Source organism: Amaranthus tricolor, chromosome 7, assembly GCF_026212465.1.
Source record: "Amaranthus tricolor cultivar Red isolate AtriRed21 chromosome 7, ASM2621246v1, whole genome shotgun sequence".
NCBI classification, from domain to species: domain Eukaryota; kingdom Viridiplantae; phylum Streptophyta; class Magnoliopsida; order Caryophyllales; family Amaranthaceae; genus Amaranthus; species Amaranthus tricolor.
The window spans coordinates 18,971,929-18,991,341 of NC_080053.1; the positions used below are offsets into that span (position 1 = coordinate 18,971,929).

Genomic DNA, 19,413 nt, shown 5'->3' on the forward strand with positions numbered 1-19,413 from the left:
ACTTACACAAGTTAACCTTTTTCTATACTCCTAACACTCTTTTTCATACAATCTAATGAACTATAAAGTTGCCCAAACCCATTATAAATACCCTCCTTAGCCATGAGATCACTTACATCACCATCATCAAATCTTTCTAACATTCTTTCTTATATTTTCACTTCATTAAAATCTTACTACATTAATACCTTCATTAATTGAAGAAATTAAAGAACATGGAGCTTAGAACACTCTTTACTTAGCTTAAATCATCATCATTATTTTGGGAGTTGGAATTAATTATCTTTGGAGCATTATTATCTATCTTGGAGGATCTTATTTCTTATTATTTTCCTAATTAGTACTTAGTACTAATCCTTGGTGTTAGTATGGTATAACTTCTTACCCTATTCTTTTTATGAAATTTTACATTATATTTTACTTTATAATATGCAAAGTATGAAATATGTTGATATATTTTAGTGGAAATTAGTTTAATGAAATTATGATCAAGATTATATTAAGTATGTGTATGCTAAAAGTATTTTTAGTATGTTAATCTAATAAACTTTGAACAAGTTTAGAAAGTTGAGTGCAAAATTATATTCTAGTGATATTAAGCATGATTTATGTTATAAACTAGTGCTAGTATATTTATGAGTTATGTGTTACATTAGAAATGTTATTATATTTATTATGTTAGAATTTTGTATTAATATGTTTATGTTAGCCTTCAAACTAGTTTATAAGGTAGTAAGTTATTTTATGAACGTATTTTACTTAGTATGATTATATTAAGAATATTGTATATTATACTTTATTCTGAGATTTAAGTTTATCCTTAAAGTTATGGTAAATTTCTAAGTTATTGTGTAAAGTTTTTATTTTTATTTTTTAGTGGTTATGTTAATTATTTAAATCTTGAATTTACTATAATAAATTAAATGAAGTTGTTTTATTAGTGAAAAAAGGCCCCGAAATACTTATAGGCCATTCGACCATTATCATATTAAAAAGAAAAAGAGTTTGATTTATTTTTTTATATTATTATAAGCTATTTTTGTGATAATATTAAAATAAAATCTTAAAAGTTATTTTTGAGAAAGCTTTATAAGTTATTAAATATTGAAGTGTTTTTCCTGAATATATGAGATTTCATAATTAAAAAAAATAATAATAATAACTTTTGTGACATTTAATTATTTAGTACAAAATAATATTTTATTTGCTAACTATTTGACCAAAATTTATATAAAAAGACGTAAAAGTATTTTTAGTAAACTTGTTCTTAAACTATGTGTGAAATATTGATTTTTGTGAAATTATAAGTTTTATTTCTTTTATAACTAGAATGTAGATTTTTGCGAATCTAATAAGTTTACTTGTTTTTCCAAACTTGAAATAATTATTTTTGGTAAATTTGTTCAATTTTGAAAACTTATCCAAAGGTTGCAGTTTAACTTGAATTTTAATTAGAATGTTTGATTTTGTGAGGAGAATAAAGTTTTATTTATTTTAAAGTTGGAAATTTTGATTTTGGGGACTTATTTCAAGAGAAATAGATTTTTGTAGCTACTTGTGGAAAATACTAATTTGGAGACTATTAATAAAATATTAAGTTATTAGTGTGAATTTAGTGACCTATTAAAATAAAGTTATAAATAAAATTTAATGTGTAAAACTTAAGTAATGAACATATAAAGACGTAAAGGTGAATTAAACGTTACGATTAAGAATTATATTAAATAAATGAAGTTACCACTTAGGTTGGTCAAATTCAAATTCAAAGTCAACTTGGAGTAATAAAAATGTGATATACTTGTGTGAAGTGTATTGATTGAATGACCCTGATAGTAAGGTAATGTCGAACCATGGACTGGCATGTAAAATCCCGGCGTCCGTGTTGGCCGGCACCTAAAATGCGGTGTAAGACAGGGGGTTCGCTACCTATCCTGTAGAGCTCGAGCATAAATATCGTATTGGAGGGGTGACGACTCCCACCACAGTTAAGGTTTAGGACTACGGTTCTCACCTAACCAGACCCTTACATATATCAGGTGTCATATTGATGTGCTTGTTGATCACTGATAAACTTGATTAGTGTTGATGCTATGATGCATGGTACAGTTATGAGTATTAACCAAATGAACTTACTCAAGTGTTAAGATTACCGAATTGTATAAGTGGCAGTGACGTACTTCTGTCAGGATCGAGAATGGTATCTTAATGACTTAAAAGTATGTAACAGAAAAAGAACATGGTAAAAATATACGGTGGTGTCAATTAAGTATAAGTTCGTACTTAAATTATTATTTTGTAAATGTAGCGTATAATTTCTGTATTTTGAGCTGGATAGGAAGTTATGCTCGGCGTTAAGCGCTGACCGATTCAATTGGCTGTCATCCGTATCATGGATGGCAGCATTTTGCAGGATTTAGTTCAGGTTCCGATCCAGGCCGCAGCAATTACTATTTATCGAGAACTTAGCTGCTTTTTGTATCTTTATTGATCACTTGATGATGATGTATTTTTTTTTTTCTTTTTAAGCAAACAATATTTCTTATCAAAGGTAATATTTTACTTTTGTTTTAAACAATTTTAGTTTTATGATTTAAAGTTTTTAACAATTCAATATTTTGAGACTTCCGCAATATTTTTGTGTATTAAACATTATTATTAAATGTTAATTATGTATCGAGATTGCCTCTCTTGTTACAACAAATTTCACTATGTGTTTCTGGTGGGCTGAAAATGGAAGAAAAAATAAAGAAAAATTTCCCATATGTGTATTTATGTAGGTTGAAAACCTAAATCAATTAGCAAACATAAATTTACCACAAAATAAGAAATCTCATAAATGAAGAAAGAAAAATCAAAAGAAAAACAAGAATAAAAGATGAAAAGCAGGTTTAAACTAGAAAATGTGTATTTATGGTGGATGAGAGCTTCCATGGAAGTAAAGGTTGAAGAAGAAGGAGAAGAGAGAAAATGATAACGGGAAGGAAAAGTTATGGGGTGGTGGTGGTGGTAGAAGCGAAGTGTCACGCATGGCTCGTAGCCCCCACACAAGACAGAGGCACGAAACTTGGTGTCCGAGTGTCTTACATCAAAAAAAGGTTATAGAGACTTCTGGAATCATCAAGAAGCTTGTGAAGCATGTGGGTCTAGAACAACCCACACTAGAAGGTTCCGGAGAACTCTAGAAGGTTCCGGAGAACTCTTGAAGGAGCCTTGTAAATATCTAATGTCTAGAATTCTCAAGGCAACTCTGGTACATACTTTAGAGTACCTTAACACTTGTAATTGTGTAGAATTCTCTAGAAAGATGTAATCTAGATCCCTCCATTTGAGGAGGTTAGAATGTTCTAGAATTAGGACAAGTAAGGGGTGTTGCCTATAAATACCCCAAGGCATTCATTTGTACATAACACTTGAGAGTTCACTTGTAAAGCTTTCCTTGTGCAATACATAAACCTCACTTACATTTTCCAATTCTTGTGTTCCTACTTACTTCACATCTTCTCACAGTCTTAGCCAAATCCACACAAACACACTAACTACATCATTTAGCAATACACCTTTGGGGTTTGCCTGACTTGTCTTACGACAGGAGTGTAAGCAAGTGGCACACGTAAGACTAGGGAAAGAGTCGACACGTGACAAGTGGTATCAGAGCCAGGTTGGCCGTATTGCTGTCGGGTTGTGTAGTTGTTCTAACGTTTGTGTGATAATGGCATCAAAGGACAAGGAGGGTGCTGTTCTTCTAGGAGAGGAGTCACAAACCACTAGGAAGACCTCAAAGAAGGATCTTGAGGCAAGAGTGGCTAAGTTGGAGATAAGCCTCGGGGATGCCCTCGACGACATCACTAAGCTTGAAGAGCGGGTCGGGGCTTTGGAGGACAAGGAAGATGAGGTAGCCCAAAGCCTTGTGAATCAAATGGCCGAGGTGCTACGCTCGGAGATGGGAGCCATTCGTGACTCCCTTGGTGGGGAGCTCCAAGCTGTGAAGGAGCTCGTTGAGTCCCTCAAGGAGGACATCACCTTGTGCAAGGCGGCGGTGGCCGGGGGTGCCATCGTTCGGGAAGGCCCCAAGATGAAGATTCCCGAGCCGCCTAAGTACCATGGGAAGCGCGATGCTAGGGAGCTCGACAACTTCCTATGGAGCATCGGAAGGTACTTTGATGCAATGCGGGTGGATGATGATTCATCCAAGATAAACACCGCCACAATGTATTTAGGGGACGATGCCATCCTATGGTGGAGAAGACGCGAGTCAAATATTAAAAAGGGGACTTTTACCATCAACACATGGGAAGAGTTCAAGGCCGACTTCAAGAGGCAATTCTACCCAGAGAATGCGGAGGAGGTGGCCATGAAGAAGCTTCGGGGGTTGAAGCATACAAGTACTATTAAAGAGTACGTAAAGCAATTTTCATCCCTTATGTTGGAGGTGACGGAGTTACCCGAGAAGGCACAACTTCTCTACTTTATGGATGGTCTACAACGATGGGCCGAGCAAGAGTTAAAGAGGCGTAATGTACAAATGCTTGTCGAGGCCATCGCAGCAGCCGAGTCCTTAATTGAGTACAAGCAAGACTCAAAGAAGGATAAAAGCAACAAGAAGGGCGGTGACAAGGGGAAAGGTGGGGGAGCCAAACCCACCAAAGATCGCGGGAATGGGGGAGGCAAGCCATTTGAGAAGAAGGATAAAGGGAAATTCGATTCCGATGGAAAATCTAAAAACCGCGGTTGCTTCTTGTGTGGAGGGCCACACTTTGCAAGGGAATGCCCACAGCGGCAAAAACTCAATGCCATGGTAGCAGCACATGAGCAAGACTCCGAGGAGGAGGCGCAAATAGGGACGTTGCGTCTTCTTAACAGCGTCAAGGCTACGATGGAGGAGCCCCAGGGAATAGGCAACGTAGTAAAGGTGAGCACTCTACCCCGCTCTAAGAAACCTCCTCTTATGTTTGTTGAAGCCATGGTGAATGATAAGGCTTCTAGGACACTCGTAGACACGGGTGCTACCCATAACTTTATGGCCAAGGGAGAAGCCACAAGGTTAGGATTGCGCTACACCAAGGAGCCGGGCAAGCTGAAGACCGTCAACACATCACCAACGCCCATTCATGGTGTTGCAAGAAGCGTTCGTTTTGGAGAATGGAAGGGGACTATTGATCTCACCGTCGTCACTATGGACAACTTTTCGTTAGTACTTGGCATGGAGTTCATGGATATGGTAAAGCCATGGACCTTGGAGAAGGATGGAACGATGACCATCTCAAAGGGTTGTGTGGCCTGTTCCATCCCGATCGATCGGGAAGAGGTGGAGGCCAAGATGCTATCAGCTATACAACTTAAGAAAGGAGTTCAAAAGGGACAAGCAACATTCTTGGCCACACTCGTTGAGAAAGAATCTCATAGGTCCGAGATTCCTAGAGAAGTTTCGGAGGTCTTAAAAGAGTTCAAAGACATTATGCCTCCGGAACTGCCGAAGAGGCTTCCCCCTCGAAGGGAAGTTGATCATGTGATCGAGTTAGAGCCGGGGGCAAGGCCTCCAGCCACGGCACCTTATCGGACGGCCCCTCCAAAGCTTGAAGAGTTGCGGAAGCAGTTGAAGGAGTTATTGGAGGCGGGATTTATTCGACCTTCCAAGGCACCATTCGGGGCACCAGTGTTATTCCAGCGCAAACATGATGGGTCATTACGCATGTGCATCGATTACTGGGCATTGAACAAGGTAACCATCAAAAACAAGTATCCAATTCCTTTGGTTGCCGATCTTTTTGATAGGCTCTGTAAAGCCAGATATTTCTCTAAACTCGATCTTCGCTCGGGGTATTGGCAAGTGCGCATCGCCGAAGGGGATGAACAAAAGACGGCATGCGTCACTCGCTATGGGTCCTTCGAGTTTTTGGTGATGCCTTTCGGACTCACTAATGCCCCAGCAACATTTTGCACTTTGATGAACAAGATCTTTCATCCATTCCTTGATAAGTTTGTAGTCGTCTATCTCGACGATATAGTCGTGTATAGCGACAATTTGCAAGACCATGTGGAGCATTTGCGACAGGTGTTCGAGGTCTTGCGGAAAAATGAGCTCTATGTGAAGAAGGAGAAATGCTAGTTTGCTCAAAAGGAGGTGTCTTTCCTTGGGCACCACATCAAGGACGGGAGGATCATGATGGAGTGGGACAAAGTGCAAGCCATCAATGAGTGGGAGCCACCCAAGAATATCTCGGAGCTTCGTTCTTTTCTCGGGTTGGCTAACTATTATCGAAGATTTATCAAAAGCTATTCGGCAAGGACGGCGCCATTAACCGATTTGCTCAAGAAGAAGGTACAGTGGCATTGGGGGCCGGAATGTCAAGGGGCATTCGATGATTTGAAGAAAGCAGTCATCGAAGAGCCCATCTTAGCATTGCCCGATTATTCAAAGCCATTCGAACTCCATACCGATGCATCTGATTTTGCCATTGGTAGGGTGCTCATGCAAGAGGGGCATCCCATTGCATACGAGTCGCGCAAGTTGAATGATACGGAGAGGCGTTATCCCGTTCATGATAAGGAGATGACCGCTATCATTCATTGCTTGAGGTTATGGAGGCACTACTTGCTTGGGAGTCGGTTCACCATCATGACCGACAATGTCGCAACAAGTTATTTCCAAAATCAAAAGAAGCTTAGCCCCAAGCAAGCTCGTTGGCAAGACTTTTTGACGGAGTTCGACTATGTCATGGAGTACAAGCCGGGAAAAGTCAATGTCGTTGCCGATGCTCTAAGCCGCAAGGCTATGCTTGCTAGCCTAAGTAGTGTGGCTAGCAACCTTCTTGAACGGGTCAAGGAAGGACTTCTTCAAGGTCCTATGGCCAAGGGACTTATGGAGTTGGCCAAGGAAGGGAAGACACGGCAATTTTGGGTAGAGGATGATCTTCTCTACACTACGGGGCGCCGCATGTATGTGCCTAAGTGGGGCAACCTTAGGCGCGATATCATGAAGGAGTGCCACGACTCTAAGTGGGCCGGGCATCCGGGGATGCAACGCACTATGGCACTCTTGGAGGAGTTACATTATTGGCCTCATATGAGGAGCGATATTGAGGCCTACGTAAAGACTTGTCTTGTGTGCCAACAAGACAAGATCGAGCAGCAAGTGCCGGCGGGACTTCTACAACCTTTGCCTATACCAGAGAGGCCATGGGAAAGTGTTTCGATGGATTTCATTTCCACCCTACCCAAGTCAGATGGGTGTGGCTCTATCATGGTGGTGGTCGATCGCTTTTCTAAATATGGGACATTCATACCGGCACTACGGGATTGCACAGCCGAGCAAGCTGCCAAGCTATTCTTTAAACATGTTGTCAAGTATTGGGGACTTACGCGGAGCATTGTCAGTGACCGCGACCCACGATTCACCGCAAAGTTTTGGACGGAGCTGTTCAAGTTGATGGGGTCAGGTCTCCATTTCTCTACAAGCTTTCATCCCAAACCGATGGGCAAACGGAGAGGGTGAATGCCTTGTTGGAGCTATACTTGAGGCACTTTGTGAGTGCCAACCAACGAGATTGGGCAAAGTTGATGGATGTAGCCCAATTCTCTTACAACTTGCAAAGGTCTGAGTCGATGCAACAAAGTCCTTTCGAGATAGTCATGGGGCAACAACCTTTGACACCACAAGCGATTGTGTCAGGCTATACGGGAAGTAGCCCCGCTGCATATCAACTTGCCAAGGGGTGGCATGAGCAACTAGACATTACCAAGGCATACTTGGATAAAGCGGCAAAGAAAATGAAGAAATGGGCGGACAAGCATAGGAGGCCGGTCGAGTTCCAAGTGGGGGACTTGGTCATGGTCAAGTTGCTACCACAACAATTCAAGGTGTTCCGATCAGTGCACAAGGGGCTTGTGCGCAAATATGAGGGACCGTTCCCGATACTACAAAAAGTCGGGAAGGTATCGTATCACGTTGAGTTACCATCGAAGCTCAAGATTCATCCGGTGTTCCATGTGAACATGCTCAAGCCCTATCATGGAGATAACGAGGATTTAACAAGGGGTGTGTCACAACGTGCGCCTACGGCAGTTGTGACGTCATTTGACCGGGACATCGAGGAAATCGAGGCTAAACGGCTCATCCGACGAAGGGGTGTGCCGAGTTATAATGAATATCTAATCCGTTGGAAGGGACTCCCGGATAGCGAAGCAACGTGGGAAAAAGAGGACGACTTGTGGCAATTCCGGGACAAGATCAAGGCATTCGAATCTCGGCCTTGACGGGGTCGTCAAGGACTTTGGAGGGGGAGCATGTCACGCATGGCTTGTAGCCCTCACACAAGACAGAGGCACGAAACTTGGTGTTCGGGTGTCTTACATCAAAAGAAGGTTATAGAGACTTCTGGAATCATCAAGAAGCTTGTAAAGCATGTGGATCTAGAACAACCCACACTAGAAGGTTTCGGAGAACACTAGAAGGTTCCGGAGAACTCTAGAAGGTTCCGGAGAACACTAGAAGGTTCCGGAGAACACTAGAAGGTTCCGGAGAACTCTAGAAGGTTCCGGAGAACTCTTGAAGGAGCCTTGTAAATATCTAATGTCTAGAATTCTCTAGGCAACTCTGGTACATACTTTAGAGTACCTTAACACTTGTAATTGTGTAGAATTCTCTAGAAAGATGTAATCTAGATCCCTCCATTTGAGGAGGTTAGAATGTTCTAGAATTAGGACAAGTAAGGGGTGTTGCCTATAAATACCCCAAGGCATTCATTTGTACATAACACTTGAGAGTTCACTTGTAAAGCTTTCCTTGTGCAATACATAAACCTCACTTACATTTTCCAATTCTTGTGTTCCTACTTACTTCACATCTTCTCAAAATCTTAGCCAAATCCACACAAACACACTAACTACATCATTTAGCAATACACCTTTGGGGTTTGCCTGACTTGTCTTACGATGGGAGTGTAAGCAAGTGGCACACGTAAGACTAGGGAAAGAGTCGACACGTGACAGAAGGGTATGGTTTGGGATGTGGGTTAGTTGTGAGTGAGGTTGGTTAAGGTCAAAGGGTGTTTTGGGCACAAATCACCGAATTCTAGTGACTTAGCTATATTGGTGTTGATTTTGGTAGCTTGGAGATCGTAGTTCACAAAATATTTAAGTAAATTAATTAAGTTACGTTAAAATTCATATAAATATTTTTTTGTGTAAGTTGTTATTACATAATATTAATTTAGTAAGTTAAATTTGTTAAGTTTGAGAAAATCGAATAAAAATTAACGGGGTGTTACAAACCACCTCCCTTAAAAGAAATTATGCCTTCATAACTTGTACAAGACTATGAATCTCACGACGACGTAAACCGTAGAACCACCAACTATAGAAACACACACATAATACTTTAAGTTACACAACAATTCGTAACCACATAATATGTATATGCGTCAAATGTATAAAATTCCTTTCACCTTCTTCCCGTTTAAAGTTACGCCCATGTAACTTATTACAAACCTGAATTAGATGAGAGTACGTATCTCACATAGAATCCTCTATTTTTCAAGTAGCCTATTCTTTCATGTGTTTGATCATAAAACTTTCACCATGATGAACATGTCTTTCGTTCGAGTACTCCGAAATTTTGTATTTAGGATTTGAGCATCCATGTTGTTTCTCATTAGATAGTGATTCATTCAACTTCAATGATTTTTGGGCCAACACACGAGAAGCAGCTGATACATAGCTCTTTAGTTGGACGCGAGAAACCCCTCATGCACCTTTCCCAAACTGTTGTACAAAGCCAGGCATTACACCACCTTCTCAACATTAACTAATATCTCATAAGAACCAATGACCTAGGGCTTATATTATCTAAAACACCAAAACGTACCACCCTTTCATAGGAGACACACGTAAAAGAACCTTATCTCCAACCTCAAATTCTTCATGTCATCGTTTTAAATTAGCATAAGAATTTTATTAATCCTGGGCTGCTTTCTAACAGTTTCTATACAACTTGACTTATTCCGACATATAAAGTAACATATTGATTCCCATGATAGCCGATTCCGTGAAATTATCCAAACACACAAGACTCCTAAATCGCTTTTTATATAAGTCCTCAAAAAGGACCAAAAAAATGTACTATTGTAGAATTAATGCAGGATTGTCTAGTTGAGTAATTTATTTGTTACAAATATATTTATTTTTATAACTTCAGTTTTTATAGTATTATTTTTAACGATAATGTTATAACAATTAACTAGGTCTCATTGCTTAGGTGATATTGTTGACTCCCTTTGACTCTTATGTTCTCACACTCCGTGATACACATAGGAGCGAGGATGTCAAAAGTGGGGAGAATGACACGATTTTATCATGTTGGTTACACTATCACAGGCTTATTGCATTTGGTGCATATGGTTGGTTTACATGAATTGCACTAGATTATCGATGGTGGAATAAGATCTATTACAATTTTAAAGTGATTATTTATAACATTAAAACAATCACTTACCATTTTAAAGAGGTCATTTACAATCTCAAACTAAACATTTAGATAAATAAATTGATTGTATGAACTCCTCTCATATTTAGACAATCTCATACTATATAAAACTTATTATATTATAAAATAATGCAATATTGTATTTGGATACAGATAATTAATTTTAAATTATAAATTTTAATATAAAATGATAAAGGCATATCTTGAAAATGACAAAAATCAATAAACTCATGAGTTCTCAATTTTTAAATTTTTTTTAATAAGGAGTTCTTTCAAAAATAAATAAATAATGAGTTCTTAATTTTAACTAGTACTTCCTCCGTTCCATAATACTTGCTACATTTTCTATTTTTGGCAATTTCATATTACTTGCTACATTTCCGTTTTTAGTAATAAAACAATCATTTAAAGTTCTATCTACCCCTATTTTTATCCTACTCTATACTCTATACTCTATAATAAAGTATATACTATACTCTATAAAGTAACCTAACAACCTATTTTTCCTTACTCTTTTTCAATTAACAATAATAAAATACTATACTCTATAAAGTAAACAATCAGCTACAATGTAGGTCAATCACTTTTCTTAATTCCCGTGCCCATGCAAATGTAGCAACAATTATGGAACGGAGGAAGTACAAAAAATTGACTCAAATCTACTTCTTCTTCTTTTTTTTTTTTTTTATTTTTTTATTTTTTTATTTTTTTATTTTCATTTTCATTTAGGACACACTAAATTTGAGCAAGATTTCCAAACGAAATGTTCCCAAGCATTTTGAAATTCATCATCTTTGTAATTAAGCAATCAAAAATGGAGTTCAGTCTATAATCTCAGATCAACAATCAGAATCTCGCAATCTCACATCAAAATTCCCTTTCCACTTCCCAAACTCCACTTGATCTCCAATATCTTCATGATTTTGCAAAAATAGGGCTTTTCCCCCCCAATTTCCATAATCTTCTATTTCACCACTCCAATCAACAATGAGACTTCAATCCGAAAACCAATCATCTGCAATGGCAGCAGGAGCAGGGTTTCGCGAAGCCGAAACCTTATTTCGCGCGAAACCTGTATCAGAGATCCGGAACATTGAATCAAATACACGTAAACAGATCGATGACAAGAAGGAAGAACTTAGACAATTGATCGGTAATCGTTATAGAGATTTGATCGATTCAGCTGATTCAATTTTGTTAATGAAATTATCTTGTGAGTCAATTTCTTCCAACATTTCATCGATTTCTGATTCGATTTTTTCTCTTTCATCTGCTATTAGTACTAATTTTTCGCCGAATCCTAACCCTAATCGAAGTAAAATTTATGGCATTGCGAGTAGGGTTAAGTATTTGGTTGATACACCCGAGAATATTTGGGGGTGTTTGGATGAATTCATGTTTTTGGAAGCTAGTGCTAGGTATGTAAGGGCTAAATTGGTTTATCAAGGTTTGAATTTAGTGGGACATGATGGAGGAAAAATATTAAAGAAGAATTTTCCTTTGTTGAAGCATCAATGGCAGATTGTGGAGAGTTTTAAGGGACAAATTTCCCAGCGTAGTCGAGAGAGGTTGTTGGTGATGTTAGATAAGGAGGAGAATGATGTTTGGAAGGTTCCACTTAGTGCATTTGCTGATGCTCTTGCTGGTGTTGCGATTATTGATGAGTTGGATTCTAAGCAGGCGTTTTCGTTGTTATTGGATTCGAGGAAGTCGTGGATCTTGCAAAAGTTGAGTAATTTTGATGGTGATAGCGTGGTCAGTGTTCTTTGTGAAGTTACAAGGATAATTCAGGTTACTATTGTTCATGTAGGGGAGATGTTCTTGCAAGTTTTGAATGATATGCCTTTATTTTATAAAGTGATTTTGGAAGCTCCACCTGCTGCGCAGTTGTTTGGTGGGATACTCAATCCGGATGAAGAGGTTGGATTGTGGAATGAGTTTAGAGATAAGTTGGAATCGACTATGGTGATGCTTGATCGAGAGTTTATTGCCAAGGCATGTTCGAGTTGGCTAAGGGAATGTGGGAGAGAGATAGTGAAGAAGACTGATGGGAAGTGTCTCATTGATGCGATTCCTAATGGAGCAGAACTTACTTTGACTGAGAAGATGATACGGGAGACTATGGATAATAAAGATGTGTTTGAAGGAAGTTTGGAGTGGTTGAAAAGCGTCTTTGGTTCTGATATTGAGCTTCCTTGGAGTAGGACTAGGGAACTTGTCTTGGAGGAGAATGTGGACCTTTGGGATGAGATTTTTGAGGATGCTTTTGTATCGAGGATGAAAATGGTTATTGACTCTGGATTTGGAGATATGTCTAGGGATGTAAAAGTATCAGAGTCGATTTGTGCTATTGGTAGCAATTTTGATCATGAAAGCGACTTTAGAGCATATTTGAATAGAAGCACTGCTGATGGTGGTGTTTGGTTTATTGAACCAAACCTAAAAAAGGGGGGTGTTGTCTCTGCTACAAAGGCCTTACGTGAGGAATATGATTTTGGCAGTTGTTTGAGTACATATTTTGGGCCAGAAGCTAGCCAAATCAGAGATGCAGTGGATATCTGTTGCCATAATGTGCTAGAGGACTTGCTATGCTTTCTAGAATCTCCTAAAGCTCCCTTAAGATTGAAAGACTTGACACCTTATTTGCAAAATAAATGTTATGAAACCATATCCACTATCCTGACGGAATTAACAAATGAACTTGACAAATTACGGGCTGCCCTTGACAATGTAAATAAGGGAGACAAGGTTATACCAACTGCTACAATTATTGAGAGATCTCTTTTCATTGGAAGGTTGTTGTTTGCCTTTCGGAATCACTCCAAACACATTCCAGTAGTGTTGGGCTCACCAAGTGTTTGGGTTAATGAAACTGTGGCTTCAGGTTCGGATGCGCTACCTTCTTTGTCGAGGTACTCCAGGCTTTCTCTGGACTCATCAACAACGGATAGCCAAAAGCCATTGTCAAATAGCTCTAAGCGACAAACATCACTTGCTGCTACTGCTTTATTTGGAGCAAATGATAGTACAAGTCCAAAACTTGAAGAACTTACAAGCATTATGAGAGACCTGGCTATTGCAGCTCATGGCTTGTGGATCACATGGGTTTCTGATGAGCTTGCAAATATTCTCTTAGAGGATCTTAGAGTAGATGATGGCTTATCAGCTACAAATCCTCTGCGAGTAAGTGGATTCTGCCAAATTGTCGTGACTATTTTTTCTGTTGAGTTGATTATAATAGGTGTTGATCCTACAGATTTGTCTCACGTTTTTGTGCTCTACTGTATGTTTCTTTTAAATATCAATTAACTCTTCCACATAGATGTTCCACTTGATATAGTATTATTTTTGTTCTGTAATTGTTCTGTTATCATGCATTCGCCTGAAGGATAAGAAAGATTCAATATTCAGTCTTACTCCTGACCTGCGGTACTCTTTGTTCTGGACAGGGCTGGGAGGAGTTAGTTGTTAAGCAAGATCAGTCAAGTGACAATGATGATTCAGAAATGAAAATTTTGCTTCCATCCATGCCATCTTTGTACATTTGTTCTTTTCTATTCAGAGCATCTGAGGAAGTTCATCGCATTGGAGGTCATGTTCTGGATAAGACTATCCTGCAGTGTTTTGCAAAGAAGCTGCTCGAAAAGGTATGTGCTCACCTAGATTCCAATCAATATAACATAATAGTATGAGTCAGTACTGCACTTGTTTGTTTATGCTTATGCACTACTTACTACGTAAACTATGAATTCAATAGAAAAATAGATGGTAAAAGAAATGAGTTGGTGAAGCTACGACTATACCGAATCTTTCGAAAACTCCTTCACAACTTTAGTACGAAATTATGTATTTACCTAATAAATCAATTAGCTTTGATTTTTATGATTATGCCTTACTTTTGAAGGTTTGATCGAATACGAAATATTTCTTCCGTCTAGTTTGTATCTGCTTTGCACAAAATACAACTTTTAAACCTAAATACGTTTTCAACTCTGAATTTACCGTTATAAGAGGTCTTAGTTATAAGAGGCTTTTTATAGCACGCTTGTGGCACACCTAGCTATCGCATATGATTATTTTGTTAGCGCACTCTGAAGATTTTGGTTTAAGATAGTTTGGGCATGTGAGAAAATTAAGTATAACGAATCAGTAAGGAAGATAGAAAGTTGGAGCTCGGTAGACTTTAAAAGAGGGCGAGGAAGATCGAAGATGATTTGGAGGACAAGATTGGAAATGAATATGAATGACCTAAACTTATATGTTGAGATGGTGTGAAATCGAAATGAATGGAGAAGATTCCATGTGGACGACCATTGAAACTGATATATTTGTTGATGTAGCCGATCCCAATCTTTTGGGATTAAAGCTCTGGCATTATTGTTGTTGTTGCTCCAGTCATCAAACCGCAAAACCTAAAGTTTTGCCAACTCCTTAAATTGCAATCGCTAATTTCCTCCTTTTTCTCTCTTTTTTTTTTTTTTTTTTTTTTTTTTTTTTTTTTTTGTTGCGGTAGTTTTGCGACTATCAGAAGTTTGCTACTACTATAATGGCGATCGTCAATATGTAGTATTTAGATCTATTGGTGGTCTTCTTCTCATTGCTACTTGATAATTTGGTTTGTTTGCCAGACCTTTTGCATGAATTGCTGCATAAATCCAATCACGCTTTGATACATATTGTCATGTACTTTTTTTGGATTTAATCAAAATCTAAAAATTAAAGATATGAATTTGTTAAGTTGTGCCTACACTAAATATATCAAATACTCCCAAACGCCTTTAGTATGATTTCATCTACTAAATGGCTGAACTTTTATTATTATGACTACACCTAACTCTCAAAGGTTTTATGGAATTAGGAATATCTCATTATATTTGGTTTGTATTTGGTTTTTACAGGACTCAAGTTTTAAACTCAAATGAATTTTCAATTCTCAATTCTCATTGTTCCTACCATAAGTCTATTGTAGAAATAATACTTCTACTTACTAGAGGATTTCAATCTAAGTTAAACTTTACATTACTAGAATTTAAATTCAAAAATAATTGTAAGTTGTAGGAAAAGATTCTTGCTTCTCCAATATTCCCAAGCTGATTACAATCTTTTTTCGAATATTCAACTAGGCAAATCATTCTTTGCTCGCCCAGTCATTGCGGTTGTTGTGACGATGAGTGTTTGTCTGGTTCTAGGCCTGGTTGTTGCTTTGAACCATGATGATGAGTTGTTGCCTTTGGAACCAATCAACCATCTAGTTTTTTTGTGACTTTTGCCTCTTCTCCCCATGCATGATCATGTTCTTGACGTGTAAAATCAGCCATGTTCATGCGTTATGGAGAATAGCTAGGTCATTCAACACCACGTCTTTACTATGCACCCATTGGCAGGGCAAGTGCAAGTCTCCCATACCGTTCTTAATGGTGTGAGAAAGGGGAAACAACAATCTAGCACTTTTTTGTTCGTGCTGACTCCCATTCTGGTTATTATCATTTTACACTGCTGATCAACAATAGTTTCATGTGCTTGAATCGTGTTGCACTTTTCCGTATATAATTTGGAGCTAGTAGCTAGCTTTAAAATGAACTTGAACAACATGGTTGCATTTGTTCTTTTTTGAACATTATCGAACTTTGTCCTTTTGGGAGGAGGGTGTTTAACAGGCCACTTTTTGTAATCTAATGTAAACTCTGGAAGGAATTGTCTAAATCGGTAAACATTTTTGAACGCCATGTAAAGTATGTGGAATGTTTTGATTGATATAATTAGCGTACCGAGGTTCTCAAACAACCAATGATACAAAACATGCTCACCTAATCGTCAAACTTTCCCATCTGAAGTATTCTGACAAATACTCTGTCTTACATGTTACATTTGTGTATGACCCAGGTTTAACTTCTGCTTTTCTGCCATTTTTTTGGATGACAATTATGTATTTCTGGGATAAGGTGATGTGATATGTTTAAGATTGCTTATTGAGCTATATACACCGAAACTTCCGTTTATTGAAGCAATGTGTCCAATATGAAGGTCACTCAAATTTAGCTGTATGTTGACTATACTTTGTCCTACCTGTAGATCTTTGATCAAGTTGTTACTTTATTGAAGATTTTGATTATGCTGAGTATTATGACTCACTTTGCTTTCAGTTCAGACCTTGTTATGGATATGCTTATCCTGCTCAAATTTTAATCTGTTTTTCTGCTCCTCTAGTTTCACTTTTAATTTCTGTTAATACTATTTTATAAAGCTTCTATGCGGCTGTATAGCTTGATAATTCTTTATCTTTGTTCTATTATATTTCTGCCTTACTTGCCAATTGAAATTTTGTTGTTTTAGGTGATTGGAGTATATAATGAACTTGCCACTAATGGAGTACACATGTCAGAAAAGGGAATCCTACAAATCCTGTTAGATGTGAAATTTGCAGCAGATATTCTTTCTGGATATGATTCTACTTTGAACGAGGGTTTATCAAAAAGTCCATCTGTAAAATTTAATTATAGAAGGAAGCCGGATAGGAGCACAACCAAATCGGCCACTAGAGAGTGTATTGATGATCTAATTAGCCGCTTTTCACAGAGGCTGGATCCAATTGATTGGCAAACGTATGTTGCAGAATTAAATTCTCAATTCTTGAGCTAAGGATTTCTTTGTAAACTTGAATTAATAAGCTTTTACATCATCTCATACCTTCGTCTTGATTATTCATTTAGGTTTGAGCCATACCTTTGGGAAAATGAGAGGCAGTCCTATTTAAGGCATGCAGTGCTATTTGGTTTCTTTGTTCAACTTAATCGCTTGTATACAGATACTGTTCAGAAACTGCCAACCAATTCAGAGTCAAATATAATGAGATGCTCTACTGTTCCTCGATTTAAATATCTTCCTATCAGGTGTGCTATGTTTGCCCTCTTTATAAAATGTTGGCTAATGTTGCTTATTCTGTGATCTTCTTCATCAAGCATGTGAAGTGTTCTTGGTGACATTTAGAGTTGTTAAATTAGTCGGTATGACATCTAGATGAAGGATAGTTTTCATTCTGATATTGGTCCTTTGTGGCTGTAGTGCACCTGCATTGTCTTCTAGAGCTGCTACCAAGACACCACTTCGAACTTCTTCTGATGATGTATCATCAAGAAGTCCTTGGAAAGCCTCAAATGGAGAGTTTTCCCATCAGGCTCTTTTAGATGACAACTCAAGCTTTGGAGTGGCTGCCCCGTTTTTTAAGTCCGTCATGCAGGTATTTGTTTCTTATGCCAATGTCTTCAGACCAGCTTTTTTTTTTGTTCATCTTTATAGAGATTTTCAGAATGGACGTCTGTTGTACAGGATAATGCAACCTCTGTTTTGAGAATTTTGGGAGTCTGTTCTCTTGATCCGCAAGTCTTTTTCTTATCTGTTTTTAGGGGTTTGGGTGGGTTTTGGGAGGGGGTATTGGGATGGGTGCTGTGTTACCTAATTTGCTAAATAGTCGTATCTATTGTAATTGCCTGAAATGACCTAAACTTTGCTTGTTTCATTTCCCAATTCGACTGAGAGATTAGTTATCTAGGTTCCATTGGTTGGTAGGAGTTTTATCATGTATTCTTCATTAATCAGCCTGAGGAGAACATGGGATTATCACTGTAGGTATGCTGATCGGAGATATTTAGCAGTTAGTTATGCTTGATGTTCTGTAATGAGCGTGTGCTTGTGCAGCTTTCTGGTGTGTGTAATGAACTGGTAGGGAAGAAATTGACATTCTAAGAGAAATTATGAATTTTATTGAATTGAGGAAAACTTACAGAAACACTAAAGATGCTTTCTTGCCTTCGAGTGGATGTAGAACTTTTGGAAGGTCATTACAAGCTCAATTGAACTCACTTAATGTTCATAAAGCACATGAATATTTATATATTTGATGAGATATAAACCAATCCACAGTCAATTTAAATAAAGCAAAGTGTTTCTTAATTGTCTTTTTCAATCATATTTGACGAATAACTGGATCTCTGTCAACTTAACCCATTTTTGAATGTCAGCAAGTACATTTTTAAACCTACACAACTCATTCTGAACCAAAATGGAGTTTAATTGGACAATCAATCTGAATTGAACAATTAATGTGAACCTGAAGCCGAATCTTACGTGACTCAATTTTCAACCGATTCAAGTTTATTAGCCGACGAGGGCCTGCAATGCTCTAATCATGCTTGGTTCCAGCTTAGACTTAGGATTCCACTGACGCAAATCTTATACTGAATTGCAACCAACTCGAACCCTCTGAAAGCAAACCTCTACTAACAAGTTCTTAATTGCACATATACGTGCACAACATAAGAATTTTGAATTGTTTAAAGTAATATAAGATTATATTAATATGTTAACTGTGAGTGTCTGACCAACAAAATATCTTCACTTTTAAATTTGATTAGTCATAAGTTAGGTGTTTTTTGAACATTGAAAGAAGTTTTGTTTTTAATAGGGAAATAACTTTGCAATCCGAGGAGGTGAAATAGGAAATAAATTTGCATTTTGAGATGAATTAGGCAACATATAGTGTCAACGAAAAGTAGTCTTCCTTTTGTACAATAGCAATCACATATTCGTATAAATAGTTGCAATCTCCACTCTGATTCATTACATTGTGTTAATTACAATTTGCTTTGTTTTATATCAAAATCCAAGGTTGAAAACTGCACTTTCCACATAGTGCATATGCTTCGGTGGCTACATTTTTAGCTGTTAGATTGACTTGAACATTGGGCACTTTTAAGTTTTTTGTGAAGTTTTCTTTGGAAGTGATTAGTTATATTCGACTTGTTCTTGACACCCAGTAAGTCTCAATCATCTGCACAAATTGTGTTTTGATATTTTCCAGTCAATTGAAAGAAGAGTGATTGCCGGCTAGATCATTGACTGATATTAGCATCTTATACTCAAATTGCATCTGTTTG

The 19,413-nt window shown here is 37.8% G+C and overlaps 1 protein-coding gene across 2 annotated transcripts in view; it reads left to right on the forward strand.

Annotated features, from left to right (window-relative positions):
• The first annotated feature begins 11,160 nt into the window (after positions 1–11,160).
• LOC130817921 (conserved oligomeric Golgi complex subunit 1) overlaps positions 11,161–19,413 on the forward strand; it is a 9,195-nt gene continuing 942 nt past the window's right edge. For both annotated transcript variants that reach the window (XR_009043892.1, XM_057683891.1), the window contains exons 1-5: positions 11,161–13,663; positions 13,930–14,127; positions 16,814–17,082; positions 17,191–17,370; positions 17,543–17,717. Coding sequence is in view for 1 of the 2 variants with exons in the window: in XM_057683891.1 (XP_057539874.1) it covers positions 11,468–13,663; positions 13,930–14,127; positions 16,814–17,082; positions 17,191–17,370; positions 17,543–17,717 (3,018 nt within the window). In the remaining variant the exon portion in view is untranslated. The remainder of the gene's footprint in view (positions 13,664–13,929; positions 14,128–16,813; positions 17,083–17,190; positions 17,371–17,542; positions 17,718–19,413) is intronic.